Here is a 25,558-nt window from a genome sequence, read left to right as displayed (position 1 = left end):
GCGGCGGCAGCTGCGCGCCCGGTCCCGCGGGGCCGGCGGCTCCTGTCGGACCCGCTGCCTTCTCCTCGGGCCCGTCTGGAGGTCCCGCTCGGGAAACGTCCCCCGGGGGCGAGTGGCTTGGTCAGGTGAGTAAAGGCCGGGAGCTCCACGCCTTGCTCACCGGGGCAGCCCTAGAGGGGGGGCTGCGGGGAGCGGCGGAGTCCGGCGGAGCCCTCCGCGCCGCGGCCGTGCGGTGGTTCGGGGCAGGGAGACGGGGGTGTCTGCGGTTTTCCGAGTCGCGAAACGTTCCTCGTCCGCGGGGCTTGCGAGCCCTCCCGCCCCCGCCTCGGTCCTCCCGCGTCTCTGCCTGCCCACGGCGGCACCCACGCAGCCCTCCGCGCCCCCATCCCTCCGTCCCTCCGCCGGGTAGATGTGGGCTCGGAGCGTGCGGGAGAGCGGGTGTGTAGGTGTGTGTGTTCGTGTTATTTATTACCTTCATTTACCGTCCAAAAGCTGTTGGCACATACATTTTCAAGTACAAATTGCTGTTGTATTACATATTCCCCTCTCACCAATCTGCCGCCAGCGTCCTAAAATACATCCCTAATATGTTTTACAAGTAAATATATCACCAACGAAAATAATTAAGCAACGTGATACATTACTTCACGACGTCCGTCCCTGCACACGGTTCGGAGAGAATTATTATTTATATTCCCTGCGTTACCGGGAATGTTTTAAAATGGTGGTGGGGAACTTACCGTGCCTGGCTTGTTGTGTAGAGTTATATGTGCGAGGAGTTTTATTTGCAGACGTTAAAAAAAATGTCCCGGAAGAAGGATTTGAAAAGAAAACAAACACAAAATTAAAAAACAAAACGTACATAAACAAAGTAGGGTCTTTATTTTCTCAGCTCCCCTAGAAATTAAAATGTTAGGTATAACATTTTAGCGGATGTGCAGAGGGACGCAAGGGACAGAGTGAGCAAGTTGTTACTGTATATTTAGCGTATTTATTGAAACATTAATGTCAGAGCAATATTTCATTCCCAGTGTAAAACGCGAAACATAATTAATTAAAGACAAAAAAGATTAGTTCAGTTTCACTTCAAGTAATTCTTGGGGGATTCGGCGACATACACTTTAATTCCCAACGTCTGGATATGTTGGTTTATAATCACCTAATTCTGGGCGTTCTTGGTCCCTTAGATTTGAGATCCCCATGGACAGAAAGTGGCCTTACGTCTTTGATGCGGACGGAAGGGCACGGCAAATGTTTTGTATTTTTGCCCACCAAGAGAATAATCCAGTATTTAATCTATCCCCGCCTCGAGATCTTGGCAGTAGCAAAGGTGGTTTGCTATGGGAAATAAACCTTGACAGGAGCATATTTCCGAAAAAGAATGATAAGTAGAACTGCAAAGCTCTATCTTTTTCCGCCGCCTTTTGCTCAGAAAGCCTCCCGCTTACAAACGCTCGCTGGCTGAGATGGCCTCTGGAGCAATCGCAAAAAATATGGTGCTCAATATCGAAATGCTCAGAAAAGAAAATCGCCCTGGGCTTCCAGAGCAGCGACTTTATTCTGTATTCGTCTGAACGAACGGGTAAGCATCTCGGCCTTTAGCCTATAAATTAAAGTTATTTCAAAAAAAACGGCTATGGCTTAAATAAAACCCCATTCCTGGTGCATTTCAGCATTCTCCGTGGGCAGCGTTAGCAATAAAATCAAGACAGCGTTTAATACAAAAAAATATTGGCAGGCGCTAAAAGGCCGTTTGTTGCCATTCATAACTTTTAGATGCGTTTTAAGGCACTTTAATGATGATTTGAAGAGATGGCCTTGCGCCTTCTCGGCCGGTTCAAACTGAGAGTCCAAAAAGAAGAGGGGGGGACCGGGGGTGGCTTTTCCGCGTGGGCTGGCGGGGACGTGGGGCGGTGGGTGCCGAGCCGGGCCGACGCGCCCCGGCCGCGGCCGCAGGGGTCCGGCCGCGGGTGTTTTAACCACGCAGCGAGCCCTTCCCTGCCCCCGGGGCCCCCTCCCCCTTGAATGCAGTTGATTCATGAACTAGGGGACGAAATGCAAATGTTCATTAAGTCTTTCCTCCCTCCCTCCCTCCTCCCTCCGGCCTCCCTCCCGCCTCCGCACCCCCCTCCGAAAGAAAAAAAAAATTTTTTTTTTTTGGCTCCAGTGAACGGCTTCAACATGGCGTGCTGAAAGGCAGAAGCTTTGCCCGTTCCTAGATCTGAACTGTGATTAAACATCCCCAAAGAGAGCATCTCTCTTCCTCCCGCCGCTCCCCCCTCCCTTCACTCCCCGTAGCGTAGAGGAAAGCGCCCTCTTCTACGTAGGAAAGGTCAAGTCCTACAACGCACAACCCACGGTCATTACTGTACTGTGACCCGGGGTGTACTGGGGAGGAACGGCCGGGTGTCCCGTGATCAAAAACACTGGGACTTTTTTTTTTCTCCTCCTTCTCTTCGATGGGAATCTGTGGAATTAGACAGCATTTTAGCCTCCTGCCATCACCTTGTGTGCAAATCGCCATCGGAAATCCTAGGAGACCAGGAGAGACAGAGAGAGGGGAAAAAATAAATAGCAATAATAGTAGTAATAATAACAGCAATAATCGTCACTGGCCTGTGATATTGCTGCATTTTGCCTGAAGCTGGCAGGAAGGAGGATGAGCCCTAGAGGCTAGATTTCTCTCCGTCTAAAGGCAGACCAACAACAACTAGAACAAAAAAAATATAAAACCCCAAATCAACAGCAACCCAAGTCACTGAAAGATCGAGAAGGAATGTTTTGTGGACCGGGTATATTTAATCTGTAAGGGAGGAAACAAAATGTGCAATCCATCCTCATTGATCTGGAGGTCTACAGCCCAGCGCGGGATCCTAGCTGTCAGTCTCCGTGGGGATATATTTTTTGCACAGGCGAGAGACTTCTGGATGCTGGGGTAAGATTTTCATGCTCTTCCTGGAAGCGGCTGAATGTTTCTCCTCTTCCCCTGCTCGGTGGTGAATTAAGCAAACAAGCCAACAACAAACACCCACCCGGTCCCCCCGCAAAGCCCCCCGCATGACTGGAGCAAAGTCATTTGGAAGGCCTTTGTGGATGGTTTCCCAGGCCCCCGCTCTCCCCCCAGCCCACCCACCCACCCTGCTCCCTTTCCTCCCACGGTGTATGAGGCCAAAGTGCCGCTTCTGCTGCAGGGACCTGGGTGAAGAAGGCAGCCTGGGCTGATGCTATTAGAGCCGAAGAGCCTGTTGAGAAAAGTAAGACTGCTTCTTCTAGCTTGGGTGCTGGCCCCACCTTTCCCAGAGATGCTGCTTCCCATTCTAGCATAGGTGGAAAGCAAAGAAGGCTCTTGGCAGGCAAGTGGGCCAGGAGAGGCTGGGGTCAGAGCCCAAGATGCGGGCAGACTTGCAGATAGAGCTGCTGGGTGCTTGGCTTTCTGCTGCGCCGGGTTGTCTTGCAGAGTTGGGTCAGGCTGCGTGGAAAAGCGGCTCCTGGGTTTTATTCCCCGTTGTTTTATTCCCGTGTGTTCGCCTCTGAAATTATTTTAATCGTTCAAGAGCCGGGGAGGAGGGTGGACGGCTCTGTGTGGAAGAAAGCAGGGGAAGGATGCTTAACCTGTCTGCTTTTCGCCATTGCCTGTGTGTATCAGGAGAGAAAAACGCCAGCCGGGAGTTGTAACCTGCCAGTTTAAATTAATCTGACCTTCGTCGTAATCCCCTTGATTTGAATGCACCAAGCAAAGTGCTTTTATTTATTCCTGATCGTATAAATCGGCCCCTCCAGTCGGCTTGGGCTAGGAGTAATGGAAAAGCAGCGTATTTTAAGTCTGGTTTTAGTCTTCGAGGTGCCCTCGGGTAGGCATAAAAAAATGACGGATTTTAATACAAAGCAATCTTGGATGGGCTTCGTCTCCAGCTAGTGGTTTACGTTTAAATATGTGAGGGTTTGTGTAATGAAAATACCGTGCTGTACGGCCACTTGATGGGAAAATAAAACTGAAAGAGAAAGGACGAGTAACCCGCACACTCCGCCTGGTCTGATTCGGGGGATTTTGCCCAAATTCCCCCCGGCCTCTGTGCCGTGGGCTTGTCGTGCTGATGCGCCCCGATTTCTGTAAGGAGGGATATTAGTGTCGGCGTTGTCTGAAGAGTCGGGAAAGGGAAATAAGCGGGACCGTGCGCGGGTTTCCACCCCAGCGTAGGCAAGGGCAGCCATATTAGGCTTAGAGAGAGAGCTATTTTTATGGGTATCTTTGCGTGACATAGGAGACAACAGGCAAGAAGCGGTCTTTATAGAGCCGGCTGAGCTGTACGTGGGCATACGATCGCATCCTCAGTCGCGGCGCGTACTTTAAGCTCGTGTTAGACAACTAGCTCCCTGTAAAGGTTACACAAGTACAGGTACCTTCATTACAATGCAATTCTGGGAGTCCATCAAAATATGAAGTTGGGGCTTTGAAGTCGTTGATTTGACAGCCCCAGTATAGTGATACTTCCTGTACCCGCCCCCTAAAACAATCCTTGATGAAGAAATGTCTTTACTTCGGTGGGTTTCACGATATGTGAATAAGGCTCTCCTATAAAGTTAGCAGTGTGGTACAGTAAAATCCGATGTGTTTCTTGGCGAGTTGGGGGGAAAAAAAAATTGAAATACCTTTATAAATCACTGTTAAAATTCAATGTGCATGAGAGAGAACCTTATATCCTATAAAATTCATTTTAGCTGAGAATCCCAGTCGATTACCTTGACTTGAATTTCTGTGGCAAACTGTGGATCTTGGCATCACAGGAACAGTCTAGCTCTGCGACGAGCTTGTCTCGGCGTTAAGGCATTTTGCTTTCTGACGCTCTTAATCTAGAGGGCACATAATGTATCTCATAACTCTGCTGGGTTGTTTGCGTCCTGAATCGGCAGGCAGAAAAACGCTCGTTTGTCAGAGGCAACGCAGTAGGATTTTTTTTCCTCTCTCTGAATATATTTCCTGGATTAACAAATCTAAGGTCAAGTTCAAGGCACCAGTTGTAGCAATACTTTTAAATGTAAGTCGACATGGGAATGTTTTGGCGGAGTGTTTTTTTTTTTTTTTTTTAATGTGTGGGGTAAAGAGGCATTCCGGGCTGCGGGTGGACTTTGCATGGGAACATCGCCTGAGATGTGGCCGTCCGTAGGGATAACCGCGCCGTTTAATAGCACCGCACTTTCAAGGGCTTGCTGGGGACGTTCCCTAAACCGCTCTGATTAATTCCACATAAAATACATCGGCATGAAAAAGGACTGGAACCTGCTTCCTACAAACGGCGCTAACGACCCCGTTCTTTGTGGGTCTGGGTGGGAGTCGGTGGAAAGTGCCTGCTGTTCTGCACCGGCGGATTATAACCAGGGACATTTGCCCTCGCATTCGTTTTAGAGCCCGCCGCTTGGTCTAGACACCCCTCTCCCGCACCCTGTTTTTGCCAGAAGTCTCTTGCACCTGTATCTGCATAGCCAGGGGGGGTGGGGGGGGGAAATGAATGACTGGATGTGCGTTTTCATCTGTCAGGAAAGTCTCACAGAGCATTCAGGGGGAGAAAGGGAGACATTTATGGTAGTATCGTCAGTCAATCAATTTCTGATATACTTGACCGTCTAGGCAAATACCTCCTTATGCCCCCCTTATCGCCAAATCTGCCTCCATTCTCTTTCAGGAGCAAGCTAGGAGTGGTAAACATAAACAAAATTTTAGAGGGGTTCAGCGCCCCGGAGCCTGGGGCGCGCAGGGCTGGAGAACCGGGGGCTGAGGAGGCACGGCGTCGTAAGAAACTTCCCGCGCTCAGGAAGGCGCCGGGAATCTGTCACAACAACAAATCCTTCGGCTGCAAGAAAATAGTTGTCGAAAAAGAGAAGTTATCTATCTGGAAGAAGCTTCCTCTTTCGGGAAAAGCCCTCGATCTTTCGGCTTGTTGCAGCTGTCGGAGCCAGGCAGACAGAGCCCTCGGGTCTGCATCGGCGCAAAGGGACGCAAAATGTCATGGTTGGTCGCCAACGACGGGTAGATCTCTTTAGGTCCGTAGCCGTTTAATCTTGATGGTCAAACTAAACGGGAGGGTTGGGAAGAGGAAAAAAACAACCATCCCCTGGAGCTTTTCCATTTCAGCAGCTTAAAAAGACACAGAGGGTGACGGAAGAAAGAAAAGGACTTCGGTAATTGATACTAAAAATCAATCTAAAATATTCTACGCCCAGATAAGCGCAGCCTTTTGAGATGTTCAAGCCTCTGAAATAATGTAAAGTGATTAAATACAACAACAAAAAAGTCAGAATAACCTTGACTTGAATCCTGTTTACATCTGCCCTTTCTCTTTACGTGTATTCTGCAGTTTTCTAGCAAAATCACAACCATACCGCTTCAGGTTTTGGACAATAAATAGTCTTTCTCATACCACAGCACGGGGCTTCCATCTCGCCGATAGCAAAAATCACCCATTATTTAAATTATTTGAAAAATCTTAGGTAACTATTGTAACACTTCCTTCCATTGCGGTGTTAAGGGGACATATTTAGTTAAAAAAAAAAAAAAAAAAAGATGACTATGTATAGCTCCTTTCCATAACGGACAAAAAGGCAAACAGAAAAGAAGAAACGCCAGCTAAGACCTTCTGAGCCCGAAATATTTAAAATCCAAACAATAAGCACGCTTTTCTGAAGCTGCATTCCTGGCAAATTTTGCGAAGAATTATCGCCTTCTGGCCTTATTTTCATTGGAAAAGGTGGGAAGGGGTTGCGCTTTTCGTTGGCAACAACGTTGCGAATTCCCTAATATTAGGTTTTGCTAACAAGCCTTTGTAGACTGTAATCAACCCGCGAGTTTACAAAACACTGTCCTAATTCCTGAGATATTTTCTCCTGCTCGAGCCGTACCACCCCTCACCCTTCCTATGCGAGAGGAGCAGCAGCGATTGAAGCCAGCGATCGTGTAATATTTTAATTAGCTCCTCTTGACGCAAATTCCTTTTAGCCCACGTTTCTCCTGTTAATTACAGGCACCCACCCTGTTGGCAAGGTAAATGGTCGGCTTCAAATTTTTTCGAGCAAAACAGAGGGGAAAAAGACAACCAGTTAGATACTATAGAACTTGACCTTTTGCAGACGAGCGGTAGTTAAGTTAAACAGTTCCCTTTGCACGCCATCTGTATATGTAAAAGCTAGGCTATCGAGGCGTCCTAGCTCTGTTTATATTCCTCCAAAGAAGAGATGCAGCTTTTTTCCCTCGCTTTGTTTAGCCTAGCTATGGGCAAATGTGCTCACAGTCTCCCCACCTCTTGGCCACGCTTGTCCTTTGCAAAAACGTCCTGCAGCAGAGCTCCCAAATTCAGAGCGGGTTTACCCTCTCTAATCCCGCCGAAATACACGGGAAGGCGTAACGAATGCATTTTGCTTCTCCAAACGAAATGCCTGCCTTTGTTTATGTTGTTTTCAGGGAGGTTAGCGAGGGGAAGGCTCGATTTTCCCCCTTCCTCAACGCGGAAGTCCCAATTACTGTATTAAAAGAGCAATTCAACATTAGACCAAATAATCAACATTGATAATTGTGCTGAACACAGCAACTTAACAGCAGGCTCCCTGCAATTACCCACACATTCCGGGGCTTTAAGCGTACATTATCTCTGTTTCACTTAACAGCAAATAAAGCAGAGAGCAGCCTGTACCTCGGGTGTCTACTCGCTCCCAGCCGAGCGGCACCCCTCGCAGCCTTCCCCGCCACCCTCCCCGCTTGTTCCGCGGGAGGAACCGGCAGGCATTTCGGGGTTCCCTTGCGTGGCAAACCCGCTTGAAGGAATAGGCGGCTTGGTTTGGGGAGGGGGGAGGACAGCTCGAGCGATTCAGAAGCGGGCAGCGGGGCCGCACGTGTGCGCGCTGTGCAAGCACACCCACGCCCAGACACACGCGCACCCACGCACACCCACGCACAGGCACACACACGCCTCTTCGCAGTTGCCTTCTCGCCCTTCTTGCCTTAATTTCCCTTTGTTTCCCAGAGGCAGCCCCGACCTCTGGCGCGGCGGAGCCTCGCACGGCGCCGCAGCCCCGGCTGCCGAGAGGAGCGGGAAAGAGCCCCGTACAAACCTGTGCCGGCTCTGCTCCCCATTTCTAGCCCCAAGATTTGAAATTTATTGAAATGCAAGAGAGGGGCTGCAGCGGGTCCGAGGAGGTGGCGTCCCGCGATTAAGCGTTGGGCAGCTCTGTCATGTCTGCTCTGACACAAGCTGAAGTTGACTGCCAAAGTGCTATAAAACCGCAGGTCAGTCTAGAACTGTTTTCGGTTCTCCTAGACGCGCCGTGTTCAATTATAGCCTTAAAAGCCCTAATACAAGTGCAAGAATTTGTTTGCCATCACACAGAGGCGGGGCGAGGCTCGGCAATGGTGGCGCCTTTGTTATCTCGAAGTCACCGAAATCCTTATACATTCCTTTTTGTGTGAAGCGGGGGGGGTCTGCCTGTGCCCGGGGTGTGGGGAGAGGTTTTTCGCCGACGGAATGGAAGGGGGGGACACACAGAGGGAAAATAAACAGTGCTCGGATACCAAAAGAGGGCTTCCGACCCCCCAACCCCACCCCCCCGGCAAAAGCTGGGGGGAAAGTAAATGCCAGCAAAAGTATAGCGTTAAGGAAAGGCCAACCAGAGCTCTCGCACCCCCCACCCTAAGCTAAAAAAAAAAAAAGAGAGGGAGAGAGAGGGAAAACCCCCAAACCCTTTTACAATCCCTAAACGACACTGCAGTCTTCTGCTAGCGGTTTTGACGACATGCAATCTCTTTCCATCCACTTTCTAGCAAATATGTCAAGCTGGAAGATTAATTCATTAATTTCAAGTTCAGCTCGCAGACATGCAGTAAGCGTAAGAAGTTCTTGCAGCAAACCAAAATAAAGAGTTCATTACAGGGATACGTCCAGAGCATTTGATTTGTGAACGGTAACCCTTGTAAAATAAGAAAAAGGCATATAAACATTAATGCTAATAAATTAGTTTACTCCACTACAAAGTAATTACTTGATAATATTGAATTTACAGCTTGGATTCAAACGCAATAGTTAACTATAATGTAGGGAAAATACATAATGAGAATATTTTCTCTGTGCACAACATGATTAGATTTGTTATTGAGTCAGTTACGATAAGCTAAGCAATAAATAAACAAATCGATGTTGACATTTAAATACCGAAGATCTCCAGAATTTACTAGAGAACTTTCTCCGGATATATAAATACTTCCACAGCACTGCAGAGGAAGAGGGGGGAAAATCCAAATATTCTTTCCCTAACATTTTCGTTTCCCTTCCATCAGCCTCCGAAGTCCACGGGGGCATGGATCTTGAACTACGTCTAATTTCCTGAGAGCACCGACTTCACAATAGCCTTTTGCCGCTCTGTTTTTCTATTTTGATGAAATCCAGCCGGAACCCAAATATTTCGTTTCTGAAATCGAGCATCAGAATAGCAAAAAGATATTTTTTCCGAGAGCCTAGGGATGTCCATGCCTCAAAAGGTGCTGTATTCTTTGGCGTATTTCTCTGTTTTCTTTGGCTCTGCTCATTCGGTGGGGTGTGCATTTTTATTGGCAGAGAAGTACTTTTTGGTCTCTGCCCTGTACAATCCGCTTTCTATATCATCCCTTTCATGCAACAATAGTAAAAGTTTAACCACGTTTCTAAAACAGGTCTCCCTGGGTCTCAGCCTGCAGAGACGGTACGGAGCAAAAAGGAAAGTACCTCGGTACGGCAAGTTTGTTCCTAGGGGTTAACAGTATGTCAAAGAATTTTAACTAGGCTTTTGGCAATTAAACTCGGAGTATTTGTCAAGCCGGGGTAGCACAACATCCACTGGTTTTCCAAGTATTTAGCGGCAGCGTTGAGGCGGAGAGATCAGCAAACACTCTTTAGCTCCGTGGTCTGCGATTTAAAGGGCTTTCTGGCGTTGCGAATGAGGCGAGGGACGGTTTGGAGGGGGTGAGGAGGGAGGACCTGCGTCCTGGGAACCCGACATGGTTAACTACCTCCAGCAAAGCTCGGCTGAAGCCGCGCGGGGTATTTGAGGTTAATATGTAAGTAAGGGAAGGAAGACACTAAGCGCTTCGGAAGTGAACATGAATGCAAGCATGTAATCTATTCACCATGAAAATCGGTACAGACTTGACCCTGGCACATTCTTCCTAGGAACGTTTCCAGAAAAACCCTGCGGGGCGAGGGCTACCTTTTCCTTTTTTTCCCTCTTTTTTTCGGGGGTGGGGGGGAAGCCCAAACCGAACCAAAACAAACTGGGGGGGGGGGGGGGGAGAAAAAACAAAAAACCCCGGCCGATTTCTTCAGGAGCGTTTCCTGCTCGGAAGCAGCTTCCCAGAAGAAACCGTGCCTGCATCTCTGCTGTGCCCTCCTTCGCGGAGCCTGCCGGCGAGCCGCCGAGCGCCCCAGCAAGCCCCCGAACAAACAGAAAGGTCTCACCGAACCCCGGGGGGATTGCTAAGCCTCGCTACTCCGGAGCCAGTGGGTGCCATGGGCCGGGCGGCTAAGTGTGGGGCAGTGGCCAGGCGGCTTTGTGTCCCCAAGGCTACCCCCGGCCAGCCCGCGCTGGGCTCGCCCCTAGGCGCCGGCGACGAGCTGTTGCTTCCCCCCGCGATGGCCACAAAGGGAGCGGGGCCCGGACCCGCCGCTCGTCAATGTCAACGTCGGGCCACGTGACCGCACCTCCCTGCCGCCGCCGGGGAGAGCTTTCCACGTCAGCTTACGTCTCCCCATCTCTTACTTCACGGATCTGCTTCAAAGAGGCAGCTGCGTTAGAGAATCATGTTAAGCTCAGCTAATGCGGAGAAGCCGAGGTAGCCCTAATGATGGATTTTGATGAGCGTGTTCCTTGTTCCTCTAACATGTATTTGCCAAGTTGTACTTACTACGTCTCGGGTCCTGATTTTTCCAGCCTCCCTTCTTTTTTGCCCCAGACCCCGTCTTCTCGCCCTATGACATACTCCTACTCCTCCAACCTACCCCAGGTCCAACCTGTGAGAGAAGTTACCTTCAGGGAATATGCCATTGATCCCTCCAGTAAATGGCACCCCAGGAACAATCTGCCCCACTGCTACTCCGCAGAGGAGATCATGCACAGAGACTGCTTGCCTGCCACCAACACTGCTAGCATGGGCGAGATGTTCGGCAAAAACACAGCTAACGTCTACCACCCCAGCACCAACGTCTCCTCCAATTTCTATAGCACGGTGGGCAGGAACGGGGTCCTACCCCAGGCTTTCGACCAGTTTTTCGAGACGGCTTATGGCACGGCGGAAAACCTGGCCTCGGCGGACTACTCGGTAGACAAGAGTGGCGAGAAGGCGCCGGCGGCCGCCGGGGCGGCGGCGGCGGCGGCAACTTCAAGTTCGGAGGGCGGCTGCGGCAGGGCGGCGGCGGCGGCGGCGGAGAAGGAGAGGCGGAGGCGGCCGGAGAGCAGCAGCAGCCCCGAGTCGTCTTCCGGCAACAATGAGGAGAAATCCGGCAGCTCCAGTACGTATAAAGGCAGCGCCCGAGCGCTTTTAGGAAAGGCAGCTTGAAATCTAGCGCACCGCCGCTGTTAAATTTTTATATGCTGTTTTATAAGCATATAAGGTTTATGAAGGGCCTTTAGATTTCCCCCAACAAAACTTTGTTATAAAAGGCGAGATCACGTGTTTAGTGCTGAAATTGGCCGTGAAATACCCACCGGGCAATGGATGCCTTAAAAAAAAATTTTCTTTCTCCTTCCTCTTCTTTTTTTTTTTTTTAATAATAATAAAAAAGAGCTCTGTGGTCAACTCTCGAAAATATAATAACGCACGGTCGGTGCCTGTAAATTCGGCAAAAAAGGAGATCCCGACTCCTTTGATATCAATGTAATCCAGTGATTTTATAAAAGCCATGTGTTGCACCAGAAGTCTAGTTAGGAGCTGAATTCAAAGCCTTCGCCGTTTTAACGATTGCACTAGAATAGCGTTTAACAGATAAAGTAGCCGCCTGAACTGTAGCAATATATTAAAAGAAACAAATTAACCTAAAGCTGGCCTTTTTGTCTAAAGGAAGCCATTTTACTAAGGCACTGTGGCAATTACGTGTTGCCTTCTGTCCAACAGTTTGTTACTTACAATTGTTATTCAATCTGTCAAAGCCTGATTTTTTTATGTGGGCTTTTTAAAAGGCAAACCTAGTATACGGCTCGGGGAAAAAATACCTCGACAATGAACTGTACCAGAAAAGGAAGTTTTTAAAGGGATAGCAGCTACGTTTAATGTAAAGAGCTCCTGAACCTTGAGACCTTTTATATTCTGCTTAATGAACTTTAAAACCGTAATGGCTAATCGAGAGGAGAATACCTCGATGCGATGGAAGGCGTGCTTTAAAACAGCCGGCCGGGGGAGAATGAGGCGCCTCAGCCCCGGACTCAAGGGCTTTTCCTCTGCTGGGGACGTAGCACCGAGATTAGTCTAGGGAGTGAGGGCGAGACCCGAGCGGGTACGGGCTGGGAGAGGGCTGGGCGCTGGGTCCCCCTGCCCGGTGCCGCGCTGCCTGCAGCAGGCAGCCAGGTGATGGCTGCTCGGCGGGCAGCTCCGTGTGCGCGGCGCCCGGCGGAGCAGCCTACAAAGGCTTTCCTCCAGCTCGTGAAATCCGCAGGAACCCCCCGCCACCAGCCCTTCCTCCGGCCGCCCTCCCCGCGGAGGCAGCGATGCCGGATCCCCGCGTCTCGGCGGGGGTTTCGCCCTGCCCGCGGCCCGGGGCCGCGACGCTGCGGGAGCTGGCGGGTCCCGGCGAGTCCCGGCGGGTCCCGGTCCCAGGCTGCCCGCACCCGCCAAGGCGGAGGGGCTGGCGCCCAGCCTCGGACCTGCCAACGCCGGCCCCGGAGCGGGCAAAACGCGTCTTTTCCATATTAATGTGTTTTGCTTGAGTGTGTCGTCCACTCCCCCTCAGCCCCCGCCGCCGGCCACCGCTGGGTCTCAAACGCTTCTGCCTTTTTTCACTCCACAGGTGGACAACGTACCCGTAAAAAGAGATGCCCATACACCAAATATCAGATTAGAGAGTTAGAAAGGGAATTCTTCTTCAGTGTCTACATAAACAAAGAGAAACGCCTCCAGCTCTCCCGAATGCTCAATCTGACCGACCGCCAAGTGAAAATATGGTTTCAGAACAGAAGAATGAAAGAAAAAAAAATTAACAGGGACCGATTACAATATTACTCAGCTAATCCACTACTTTAAAACTCATAGCGTTTTTCAAGACGAGATTAAATTCAGATTTCGCCCTTGACAAGGTCAAGCCACGGGGTTACATGGAGGAAGGAGGTGTGTATCTGACGGGACTAGAAGAATCCAAGGTTTTACATACATGTAAACCTACTCTGGAACTTCAACGATGATTTTTTTTTATATATATATATATTTACATATCAACTGGAATCGATTTGCTTTTGACACACATGGCATCCATTTCTAAACGTGCACGTCACCTCTGAGTGCAAAATCCATACCTCTTACCTTTCCAGGCACTGCGGCTCACCCGGCTACCGCTCTCGGCAGGCACAGGCGGGGACGGCACCCCTCCGTCCCCGGACTCGCCCACCCCCGGCCCTCCCTCGCCCCTGTGCTGCTGCGGAACAGCTGTCTGGGGAGTGCCAGGTCGAGCTCAGGCAACCAGGACCACTGCAGAATATAAACTCTGAGGAATCATCTTTTGTCCTTCCTTAGGGGAAAATGGCTAGCTTAGAGGCAGTGCTCCCTCGCCCGTGGGTTTGGAAGGAGAATTCAATGGGGACACACACACAGAGGGAGAATTAAAGAGGGGGGGATGACATGCCTACACCTTCTCGAGGCCAACCGCGAGCAGTTGTAATGTGGATGTAGTGATGGGTACGATAGTATTTCCTTTGGGGTGGGGGGTGGGGGGGGGAGAAAGAGAACTAAATGAAAGACTGAAATATTTACTTTAAGAATCAGGTAAAAATTCGCCATATATCGTAAAGAAACAATCACTGAAAAAAAAAAAAAGATTTAGCAAATTTTAATTAGCTCTGGTTTTATTTATGACAACTGACTATGCGTTGCCATCTTTTCGGAGACAAATCATATTTAAATACTAAAAATAAAACGGCAAAGAAAGTGTGAATTTCAGCGTTTTAAAAGAAACAGCTCCATAAAGGAAACTAACCTTCTGGCTTCTGGCTCACAAACTTTCTTCAGGAAATACCTGTGGAGAACGACAGTTTAGCAAATACCACACAACACTTAATTGAAACTTGGAGTTGTGCAAGGCACTAACAGTGGATCATTAAAATAACTCGATCGCATGTTCGTTTAAAGGTGACTAGTGAGGAGTTTAAACAGAAGCCAAACAATGTAAATATGGTAATTTTGTTGTTGTCTACTTTAAATGTCACGAGCTCTACTTTGTCGCCCAGTCGACGTATGCAAAGAATGGAGAGTTGTTCGGAGTTATTTTAAATATCTATAAATATATATATTTCCCTGCAGGAACCAAAGCGTGAAAAAAAATGCAATTTAAAAAAGAAAAGAGAAAAAAAAGGAAAATATTTAAAATTCTATATCAGTTTACAAAGGATACGGTGTTCTATCGTTAAGGTAATTTGCTGTTGAGAATATGTGAATGTATATTTCATACAGGAACGGTGTTTTACAAGACTTGTAAATAATAAAAAAAGAACCCATGACCTATTTTGTTCGAATGCTTTCCCCCCCCCCGGTTTTTTTTTGGTCCTTTGGGGCTAACGGGTGTGGGATTTCTTTACATGTGCAACAAAGTGGTGATGAGAATGTTTTTTGATTAATAAATTTACCAAATGGATGTAATTTCTTTGACACAGTTCACAAAATGCAATATCTTTATATGACATCACTGTTTTCAATATGTATCATCTATATGTATATACAGTTTTCTTTTAATATGCGAAAGTATTTGGTTGCATGTATACAGTGGAACAGCGCACAAGGAAAATAAAAAAATGGAAACTTTATATTTTTACTCTGGTGTTACGTTACTGCATGTTCTTTTATCTGATATAACTCTGGGACCCGAAATTCCTCGTGACCTTGTTCAGTCTTTTGGGGCAAATTATTCTTCTTTTGTGAACTTCGCCGTTAAATCTTCTGCTCTGGAGTTAACAAGTGAACCTAGGCTTGTTCAAGCATCGCTTCAGCCGGTCAAGGAAAAGGAAAATGAAGTATGTTCATAGCTCACTACATGTTAGGCCTTTTCCTTATCCTGCCAACGCCGGCAGCAGGGCAAGGTCCTGTGCTGGAGGGTTTGATGTGACATTGCTGTTTGCTCCCCACCACATGTGTCCAGGAGAACTGCTCGGGAAATATTTGCGGTGTCAGTGTCGTTTGGGGCAGATTTTATAAGCCCGGCACCAAAGGCGAGGTCCAAGCCAGCCGGTGGATGTGGCCAGAAGCATGAGAGCCTTAAGAAAATTGTCGTCTTTGAAAGAAAAATTAAAAAAAAAAAAAATCCGCATGGCAGTGTGGTAGAAATGGGCTGTTTGAAATTGTCCTTGATCTCCAAGGCAGGGAGAGGGTGGACTGAGGGGGCGGGTGGGGGGGGGGGGGGCGAGGGGGAGGAGGGCTGGAGGGAGAAAGTTGGGGGGGGGAGAAGAAAACCCCAAACCCCAAACAATAGCTGAGATAGGAATGTGTTTTGGGAAGAGTGTTTGAATCTTTAATGTTGACCCTAATCCTAATCAGGAGAAGAAAGTACATTCTGTTTTCGCATTGTTTACTGGCTTTGAACTTCTGTATTGCTTGGACATCACCCATAAACTTGAGGTGAAGGACTTACTGACTTTGGGCCTTTGTTGACAACTGCCACCCAGCCAGACAAACTCTACCCAAAGGAAATGTTAAAAAGTGAGGGGGGAAAAAGGGGATTTTGCTTGTTTGTTTGTTTGTCTAGTATGCAAGGGGGAATGCCAGTTTTTTTAAAGGAGAGGGACAGATGGACGGGCGGTGGGAGAGAGACAGAGGGACGGATGGAGAGCTGAATGGCAATGAAAGTTAAGCCAGCAAGCTTCCTTTCCTGGTTAAAAATTAACTGGCATTCATAGCCAATCCCAGAGACAGTTAAACCATGGAGTTTCTCTGGTCGGGGTTTTGATTTCCTAGCCCAATAAAATCGCATCCTCTGTGTTGCTGTGACAATGTGGCCATAAAAATTGTCCGCGACTTGTCCGCTCGCCTATACGGAATGCATCGCTCTAAAGGCAACGGAGGTTCGCCCGGAGGTTTCTGCACCGGGAAGGTGAGCGGGCACTGCCCTCCCGCCGCCGCCGTCGCCGTCGCCGTCCGCCCGCCCGCCCGCCGTCCTGCCGCGGGGCCCCGCGGCAGGACGGCGGGCGGGCGGGCGGGCGGGCGGACGGCGACGGCGGTTTGGGGGCTTCTTTGCCACAAGATGGCGATCTTCAGATCAATGTCAAAGCCGCCCGGGGCGAGGGGAGCAGCCCTGCAAAAAAAAAAAAAAAAAAAAAAAACCTCTTGGCCTTTGTTCATTTCGCATCCCTGGAGCCGCACGGGTAATTATTGCACTTAGCGGGCTCCGCGTTACAAAAGCCGCTCGGGCTGCCGGGGGGGGAAGGCGCTGGGGCTTCTCGGTGGAGATAAAGTTTGCTAAAAATTAGGAAATGCGCGAAGGTAAGTGTTTTATACATCTTCCCCTGCGTGGAGAGGGGCGAGGAGGGTGCGGCGATCGGAGTGGTACCTTGCGAGTGGGGTGGCCCCCGCCCCGACCACTGAGCAGGGCGGAAAAGAACCGTAGGGAGGGGAAGCGGTGCAAAAAGTTGGTGATTATGATGCGAATAATATAGAAGGGACTTTCTAAGTTGCAGTTGACCTTTTATTTTCTCTACGTGAAGTTTTGGCCAGCCGCGTGGAAAATCTACGTTATCTGGAAATATTTTTTTCAGAGCAACTCGTAGCTTTCTTCCAGTTACAAAAAAAATGGTAGCACTGGAAATATTATGAAACTTGACATTTATGTGTGGAACGGTAGGTGTCTTCAATCAAATAGATCTATGGCAACACAGACTGCAAATGACAGACAATTCTGACGGTCTTATTGGACTTGAACTGTAGTTTAGTTAGGGTCGTTTGGTAACTTTCAAGGGTAGTCTGCTTCCTCGCAGCTGGACACAGATTGCGGTAAACAAGTTTTGACACACTTATGCTAAAAACTATTCATGTGCTTGCATATGAAGTCAATGTTCATGCAAGACCAGATTTGGATTTCCTCTTTCTTTCTTTCTTTCTTTCTTTCTTTCTTTCTTTCTAAACCAGCACATGTGCTGTAAACAAACAATAGTCACACATTCTCATGTGCTCAGGGCTGCTCTGGGTTGTAGCTTTGAAACTCTATCCTCGCTACGAGTATCCCTAACTCCAGGTTACTTTTCTCGCCCATAAAATTTTCACATGTTTTTGTTATGTCTCCATTTGAGAAGGGCGGGAGGGAAGGTGGTATTATATGGAGGAGATACTGGTTTGGCTACATATTTTAATCCACGTGTTTCTCAGGAGAGGGTATACAATTTTTCAATATCTGCCCGGGAGGAAAAAAAAAAAGGGGGATCATTTTGTCCTTGCTCTCGTATGTAAAGTAATGTGCAACTTGCCTGCAGTATTCTTTAAGAAAGCGCCCTTTAAAATTCTGCTTCCAGGGAACTGTTGCGAGTGTAGTTAAAAGCACATGCTCAGTCTGCAGAGAGCAGTTTTTAGATTATTATCGGAACCTATCGATTTCATCAAAGATGCTCCATTAAAAGCTGGGGGTTGGTGATCTCTTTTGACCTCCCCTCGGCAGCGCCAGGACGTGAGAAGCCAGGTCTCGGGAAGGAGCAGGGCGATTTGAGGGTCCCTTTGCAACATTTCATTTTCCACCAGTCAAGTTAAACTCAGCATATTTGATCAAATATTTATTTTTCCCCTTGTTGTTTCCCTGCCCCATTCAATACTCTGCTGAATAAATCAAAGGGACCCCAGCAGCAGCTAAAGCGCCCTCTGGTTACCAATTGTTTACTGACGACCGCGGTCATAGGATAATATTTAAAAAAAACAAGCTTGTTTCTTACAATAACTGTTTATTATTTCACATGATTTGGGTTTGCATGTTTTGGAGGGAAGAGGCGAAGCCAATTCAGTGTCTACACTGTGTTTAATTAATCGTGTACTCAACTTCAGCTCGCATACCACATCCAAACCCCTGGGAGGCTTTTTCATAAGCTCTTTGGGTTTGTGTTTTGTTGTCTTTTTTTTTTTTTTGTCACAATCTTTTCATTAAATGCTCTGAAATCGAAACTTCAGGCCAACGTGTGTGTCTGAGAGCCAAGCTATACCGCAACCACCAAAAAATATATTTGTATATGCATCCAGATCTTATTTAAAGGAAAGACAGCTACAAAAAGGGGAGAAGGGATACGGTTTCAAATGCTTAATACAGCTGTGCGGCCCATCTCTCGCAATAGAAGGGGTTCACTTAAAAGACGGACTTGGGTCTGTAAGGTTTTCCCGACACAGATATAACCCGATACCGTTGTTGCTTCTGCACGGTGTTTGGGGCTCTCCGGACAATAGAAAGCCCCGTTGTTCTCGCCAGTGCCAGAGGAATGGCGAGGAGATAAAGCCCTAATGAATTGGTTTGGGTGTATTTTGTCCTGCCGCACACTAGAATTCGGAGCTCGTCAGAATTACTTGCAAAATATGTTCCTAATCCAAGCGAGTAAAACGATACACATATACTGTAAAACATAGTTAGGAGAACAAGCCTCCGGATGGCTGGAATAAAATTAAATCTCAGCCTAATTTTTAACAGGATAATCCTCCAAAACAAGCCACCACCACCACCCCCAGCGCGAAAGAATTTCTAGTAAAGATAAAATTAGTGGGGCCGTCATTTGTCACCTAACTTGGCACAGACGCAGTTCCTAAACCTCCTGTTTGAAATCCGCCTTCTTTGGAGCAAATCCAGAAGGGAGGGGAAAAAAAAAAAAAAAAAAAAAGGAGGAATCTGGCACACACGCACGTTCCTGACAACTGACAGTTCCAATATGAAATAACTATACCCTGATTGCATTAATTTTTGGAGCTGCAGAAAATGTAATCCGCGGCTCTCCTCTCGGGCGGCGCATGCAGCCCTGCAGCAGGCTGCAAGGCCATTTACGTTCTCACAAATTGCAGTTTGCCCGTGTCTACAAATGAAAGCATATTTTAATTAGCTCGCAAAATACGTCTCTGGATTAACAGTTCTGATCTTTTGGGTTATACGGGGCCAATAATAAAAAGATAAATCACGGTTTAACACGATACATTTTGAGATTTCCAGTCGGAGTTCGCTTAGGCTGAGCTGTCGGGTTGTATTTATTCCCTTTTTGTTTTTAATTTTAGTCCAGCCAATAAAACGGCTTAACGACGCTATTAATGCATCTATTATATTTTTCTTAGATCAATAAAGGTTTACTTTGACAGTGTTGTCTATGTACGCCATGAATTTAGATTCTCCGTGAAAGCACCTTCTCACCGGTTTTGATATTTATCAGAATTTTATTTGCTAGGTTTTATAGACCCTCGGATAGCTTTACTTACAGAAGTAGAATTAAAAAGAAAGTATTTCTCGTCCCCTGGCGTCCACAATATTCTTTAAAATTTCTTTTAAATAGGGGTTAAGCTCCAAGGGACACATTGTTAAGCGCTGGAAATGCAGTAGCTACACCCAGCGCATGCCAAATTAGCTCAGTTTAGTCAGAATTGACCATTATCTTTTATAGTTACGAATCAAGCGAACATTATTAGTTTTACTTCACTGAGTTTGATGATGCTGGTTACTATTTGCCTTGGCCTTGTTAGCGATTAAAGAAAGCGGAGATAATGCAACGCCGAGCTGAGTTCATGATCTAGACGGAGTCAGTGCCTTGACCATCAAACCGGCACCGTCCACTGCGACCCACGCACCGCACGGCCTTGCCGACGGCCGCTCCCGCAGGACCTGACACGGGGCGCAAAGCCCAGCCGCCTGCCACAAAACCTGGGAGAGGAGGCTACAGAAAACTTAAAACCTTCCAAACTGCCCCTGGCCTCCCTGCCTTTTGTCTGATTTCCCTGCATTAGCCTGCAGAGAGGGAGAAGCAGCCAACTCCTCTTTCCTCCGATGCATTTCGAGTCGTTTTATTCCGGCTGACGAGGATTGCAACGTACTTTTATAGGCCTTTCCCCTCCTTTAATCCAATTTTTTAAAGGGAGCTGCTTATTTTAAAAACAGCTTTGGAAGGATTTCAAGTGTTGCTCCTCGGTTCCGTATGGCTTTTAGGTTTGCAATCCATTTCTATTTAATTTGGCAAATGCAAAATAAACATACCGCAAGAGCGGACTTCCCCGGAGTAATTTTTATACCTGACTTGTGTAGAGAAATGTATTTGGAAGGCGGCGTTGGGGCTCACGTTTCATTTTATTTAGATCTGTATTTATAACGTTAAGCCTATTGATAATAGCCTTCCTGTATACCGGCCAATAAACCGGCGCCTTATATGGTATTAATTTTGTTAGCAGTGATACGGCCCTCATAGGAATCTGATAAGGGTTTGTCCATCGCACATTAACACATCGCGGGGTTACTCGGGTTGGGGAAGCACAAACAATATTACAGGAGGAAATGCGGGGAAAAAAAAAGACTCGAAGGGTTTCTGTAGGCTGTGGCATCTACCCCTGTCACGGCATCCCACCGGCCGCTCAGAGGGAAGCCACGCTCTGGTGCTCGCCCCATCACACCGGAAAAATCCCTCGCCGTTCCCTAACGGTTTGACGGGCGTTGCAAAGTCGTATCAGCCTCCGCCCGCCCCGGCGCTTCCAGCGGGCGCGGAGGGAGGCTGGGCAGGGCCCCGCCGGCTGGGCTCGCCCGCGGGAAGGGACACTTGCCCCCCGCCGCAAGGAGGGACTGCTGCGGGGGAATGTCACGCTGTGGAAAAAGCATTTCCTCGTGGCAGGCGAGCGCTGCGGGACGAGACCACGTGGGGCTTGGCGGACCCGTGGGGCGGGGGGGAAGGGCCGCCCCAGCCCGTGCCCTGCGCAGCTCCGCGGGCGGTGTGAACGCCAAGGCTAGGCGCCGGGGACGCCGGGGACGCGGAGCGCCGGGGGACGCGGGGCGCCCGGGACACGGGGCGCCGGGGGATGCGGGACGCCGGGGACGCGGGACGTCACGCCCGGCCGTCAGGCAGCGGCCCCCCGGGCACGGCAGTCGGGTGCCAGGGATCGGCCCTCGCCGGGGACGGCGCTGACGGCCGGCCGGCCGGCAGCCGCTCTCCCCCGCCAGCCCTGCTGGAACCGGAGCACGGTCGACCGCTGCTTCCCCGGGCAGCGTGCGGGAGAGGGGAGCGAGCCCCGCTCCTGAGGGACGGGCAGCGGGTACTGGGCAGTCCCAGATTCCCCTTGGACTAAAGAGCCCGCGGGCCAGGCAGTGAGGCGACTTCAAAATGGCATAAGCGAGAGATGATGGAAGTGAAAGCAAGCCATCATCAAGCGATTCATTAGAAAATCTATCTGTCTCTCTTTCTGCGTCCCTGTCTGTCTGCTATCTGTCCGCTACCTCCGCCACAATTACATATTGACTGGACAGGGCTGTCTGGTATCTCAGGATTCATCTACTTACTCTCCTTTCTATTATTTAGTACATCGCTTGTGAAAGAGACGGTGCTTTTGAAGAGGCGAAAAGTGAATGGCCCAAATTGAGGGGGAGGGGGGGGAGATATAAAAATGATCGCCCAAATATAAACACGTCAATAAACAGGGTGCGCAGCATCCTGCGAGGATCCATTTGAACTGCTCGCGTCTGGATTCTTTCTGTGGCATACGTCTGGCTTTATATTTTAAATGGTAATCAGACCTCGGGAAGAACCCAGCGTTAACTAAAGCATTAGGAACTGCAACCGCACAATCAATCCTCCCAGAGTGGCATTGCTCCCTAAGAGGTTCTTCGGCGAAGCAGCGAGCATTTTATCTCCAGGAAATTTAAGCCCAGCCTGGCGTCGTGGCGGTGATGTTAGGCTGGAAGCAGCCCCCTTCCCCGGTAGTTTAACGCGAGAGGCACCAGGCCCCTTTACGGTTTCCAATGATCCGTGATAAACAATAACAGGTCTTTTATTTCTTAAAAAACGAGACAATCACATAAAATGAGCAGAGCCTGAGCATAAAACACCGGGCGAGCCGTGGCTTTATTAATTTCGTGAGACACATAGGCTGTGCAGGGAGGCGAGCAGGCACTGCCGCCGGAAAGCCCAAGAGCGGGGAGAGAGGAGTGATAGTAAAAGCTTCATCTGGACACGGCTTCAGCCTAGGTATAATAAACATCGGGACCGCCGGGCTAGTTTATAGCGGTGCGTGTGATAAGAGGGGAGAAAAACTTGGAGCCAGTGCTAGCAAAGCCCGCTCCTTCCCCTTCCCGGGAGCGCGGCTCCCGCCCAGGCGCAGGCACTCGCCCATGTGGGCGAAGCGTGCGCGCTTGTGTGTATGGAAATCCATATTACACATTAATATACATCTATCTCCCAAATTCAGAGGTCGACCTGAGAGCAGCTCGGTGCATACGAAACCAGACGGGGAGGGGTTGCTGGGGAGGCCCGGGCTTCCATTGGCTGCAAGCGTCTGCCGTGGTGCGGGGGTATCTCTAATCATATTCAGCATGTTTTGCACAAGAAATGTCAGCCAGAAAGGGCTATCTGCTCCCTTCGCCAAATTATTCCACAACAATGTCATGCTCCGAGAGCCCGGCTGCAAACTCTTTTTTGGTAGACTCCTTGATCAGCTCGGGCAGAGGGGAAGCGGCGGGAGCAGGAGGCGGAGGCGGAGGCGGCTACTACCCCAACAGTGGTATCTACCTGCCACAAGCGTCCGATCTGTCCTACGGGCTGCAAAGCTGCGGACTTTTCCCCGTTTTGGGCAAACGCAATGAAGGTACTTCTCAAAGCATGGTCCCCAGCTCGCACCCCTACGTGTCAGGGATGGAAGTGTGGCTAGACCCCCCCCGGTCCTGTCGCATGGAAGAGCCGGAGAGCCAGCAGGCCACCTCGTGCTCCTTCGCTCCCAGCATTAAGGAGGAGAGCTCCTACTGCCTCTATGACTCAGAGAAATGCCCCAAGGGCTCGGCCGCCACAGACCTCGCTCCCTTCCCCCGGCTGAGCGCCGAGGTCAGCCCGGCCAACAGCGGCGGCGGGGTCCCCGTCCCGGGCTACTTCCGCCTCTCCCAGGCGTACGGCACCTCCAAGAGCTACGGCGCGGGGCCGGCCGGGGCGGCCCCCTTTCCTCCGCAGCCCCCCGGCCGCTTCCAGACGCCTCCATCTTTGCCTCCCGTCCCGGACGCGGGGAGGAAGGAGGACGAGGAGCGCTCCCCCAGCCCCTTGGCGTGCGTCTCCCAGAGGGAGGACGAGACTCAGGCTTCATCTTCCACCGCAGAGGAGCTCTCTCCGGCTCCGTCAGAGAGCAGCAAAGCCTCCCCCGAGAAAGAGCCCGTAGGTAAGCGAACGGTGATGGTGATGGTGGTGGTGATGATTTAGGAAAAAAAAAAAGGAGAAAAAGCAGCTGAGGATCGTAGTGGCATCGCGATGCGAAAGGAGGATCCCAGCTGCCCCGCGGGGCTGCCAAGAAGCGCTGCTCAGACTGACCTTCTGAACTTTGTAATATTCGGGCATGGGGTTGCCGTAAAAATTAATGTCCGTCCTATAGTTTAGAACCCTTAGAGCCTCCGCTCTGGGCAACTTTAGCCTGCATGCTGCCTAAACATATAGAAAAACAAGATCAATCTTTCCCCTGTGATGTGGAGGTGCCTACCAGATAACAGAGATGTTTGTAAAGCATCCAAAATAAGCAATAGGCAGTGCCAATAAATAAACCTATTAACGCGGTAAGTTATATTTTACGATCCAGAATGCTTTTCGGAATAACAGCCGCGCTGAAATGTGCCATCTATGAACTGCTATCAAATTAGGCTGATGAATGCACCGCGAATATCCTTCAGCGTCTACACTAGATAACAGGGTTGTTATTTATTCATTTGCTTATTTATTTCCCTTTCGGGTCCCCACGGCAAAAAAATAACTCTCCTTCCCTGGGCGGCAGACTTTTCAGGCGCTTCTCTCCGGCCGCATTTCGGAAGCCCTGTTATTCCTTCAGGCGCCCCGTTGGAAAATAATAAGATCAACACAAAAAAGAAAGCGGAAAACTACTAGAGAGCCAACCCCAAACCACGAACCACGCCGAGCCATCGAGGGATCGGTGTCACCTCTTTCCCAGCCGGTTCCACTAATAGGACTAAACACCCTGCAACGGGGGATTTTTAATATCTTCTTTTTTCTCCCCCGAAATGGTTGGAAAAGAGAGGGCCGGGGCGAAGCTCCCCGGGAAGGCAGGGGCTGGAGGCGGGGAGGCTCCGGCTCCCCAGCTCACCTTGTTTTCCGCCTCCAGAGCACACTCACAAAGTTCAGATCCGCAGGTTTTTTTTTTTTCGGGAAGCAGGTGCCTGGTGGGGGGAAATAAGACTCCAGGCCATTCACCAAGCCGCCCCCCAGTAACGGTGGGCTCGGAGCGGCCGAGGGGGAGCGGGTAAAAGCCTGTTTTGGGGGGCCGGAGATGCACTGCCCGGCGGGGCACGCCGCCCCGCCGGAGGCTGTCCGGAACTTTTTGAGCAGAGGCAGCCTTTCCCGGCCGGCTCCAGGGCCTTTGGGAAAGCGCTTTGAAGCTCTCGGTTCCCACAAGGACACCCCACATTCCAACTCCCCGCAGCTGGCGGAGCGAGGCCCCCCCCCGACACAGACAGAGATGCTCCTTCCACCCTCTCCCCCCCCCAGCTCTTTGCCTCCTACCCGCTGGTAACGTCCCTTTTTTACTTTCTCAAAACTAGGCAATTCAAAAGGAGAAAATGCAGCCAACTGGCTCACGGCAAAAAGTGGCAGAAAGAAACGGTGCCCCTATACCAAGCATCAAACTCTCGAGCTGGAAAAGGAGTTTCTATTCAATATGTACCTGACTCGTGAGCGTCGCCTAGAGATCAGCCGCACAGTCCACCTCACAGACAGACAAGTTAAAATCTGGTTTCAGAACCGCAGAATGAAACTGAAGAAAATGAACAGAGAGAATAGGATTCGGGAGCTCACAGCCAACTTTAATTTCTCTTGATGAACCTATAAACACATCTTTATGGTTTAAAGAGCCAGTGTCATTTTCCTAGGCTGTAGTCATCCGCACCTGTATGGATTAACGATTTTAGACGTTCTCAATATGTCCTTAACCTCTTAAGAGCTACTTGGGGGGGGGGGGGGGGCGGACTAAAGGCACGCTAATGCACAAAATGCCGTGCGTGAACCTCCCCGCTTCCTTCAGCCTTCCCCGGGGCCGACTTGTTCCTTTAAGCTTTGAAACACAGAAATATCATTTCAGGAGCTGCAAATGTCTTTCCCCCCATCTGTCTCTCTGTGAAAAGTAAACAAGCTCGGTTAAAGGCGCATTAAATTATAAGCGGTGTAACTTGGACTG

The 25,558-nt window shown here is 49.5% G+C and overlaps 2 protein-coding genes across 2 annotated transcripts; both read left to right on the top strand.

Moving 5' to 3' along the window:
• Nucleotides 1-10,855: 10,855 nt before the first annotated feature.
• Nucleotides 10,856-13,304, top strand: HOXA11 (homeobox A11). The gene is made up of 2 exons (XM_075495564.1): nucleotides 10,856-11,522; nucleotides 13,014-13,304. Exons 1-2 carry the CDS (start codon nucleotides 10,856-10,858, stop codon nucleotides 13,244-13,246), a joined length of 900 nt encoding a protein of 299 aa, XP_075351679.1. The 3' UTR covers nucleotides 13,247-13,304.
• Nucleotides 13,305-22,728: 9,424 nt separating this feature from the next.
• On the top strand, nucleotides 22,729-25,306 carry HOXA10 (homeobox A10). The gene is made up of 2 exons (XM_075495563.1): nucleotides 22,729-23,542; nucleotides 24,927-25,306. Exons 1-2 carry the CDS (start codon nucleotides 22,729-22,731, stop codon nucleotides 25,199-25,201), a joined length of 1,089 nt encoding a protein of 362 aa, XP_075351678.1. The 3' UTR covers nucleotides 25,202-25,306.
• The last annotated feature ends 252 nt before the right edge of the window (nucleotides 25,307-25,558 follow it).

This window comes from Mycteria americana, chromosome 2 (assembly GCF_035582795.1).
Source record: "Mycteria americana isolate JAX WOST 10 ecotype Jacksonville Zoo and Gardens chromosome 2, USCA_MyAme_1.0, whole genome shotgun sequence".
Lineage (NCBI taxonomy): Eukaryota > Metazoa > Chordata > Aves > Ciconiiformes > Ciconiidae > Mycteria > Mycteria americana.
The sequence above is the reverse complement of the archived record's forward strand: the minus strand, read 5'-3'. Positions and strand labels throughout refer to the sequence as shown.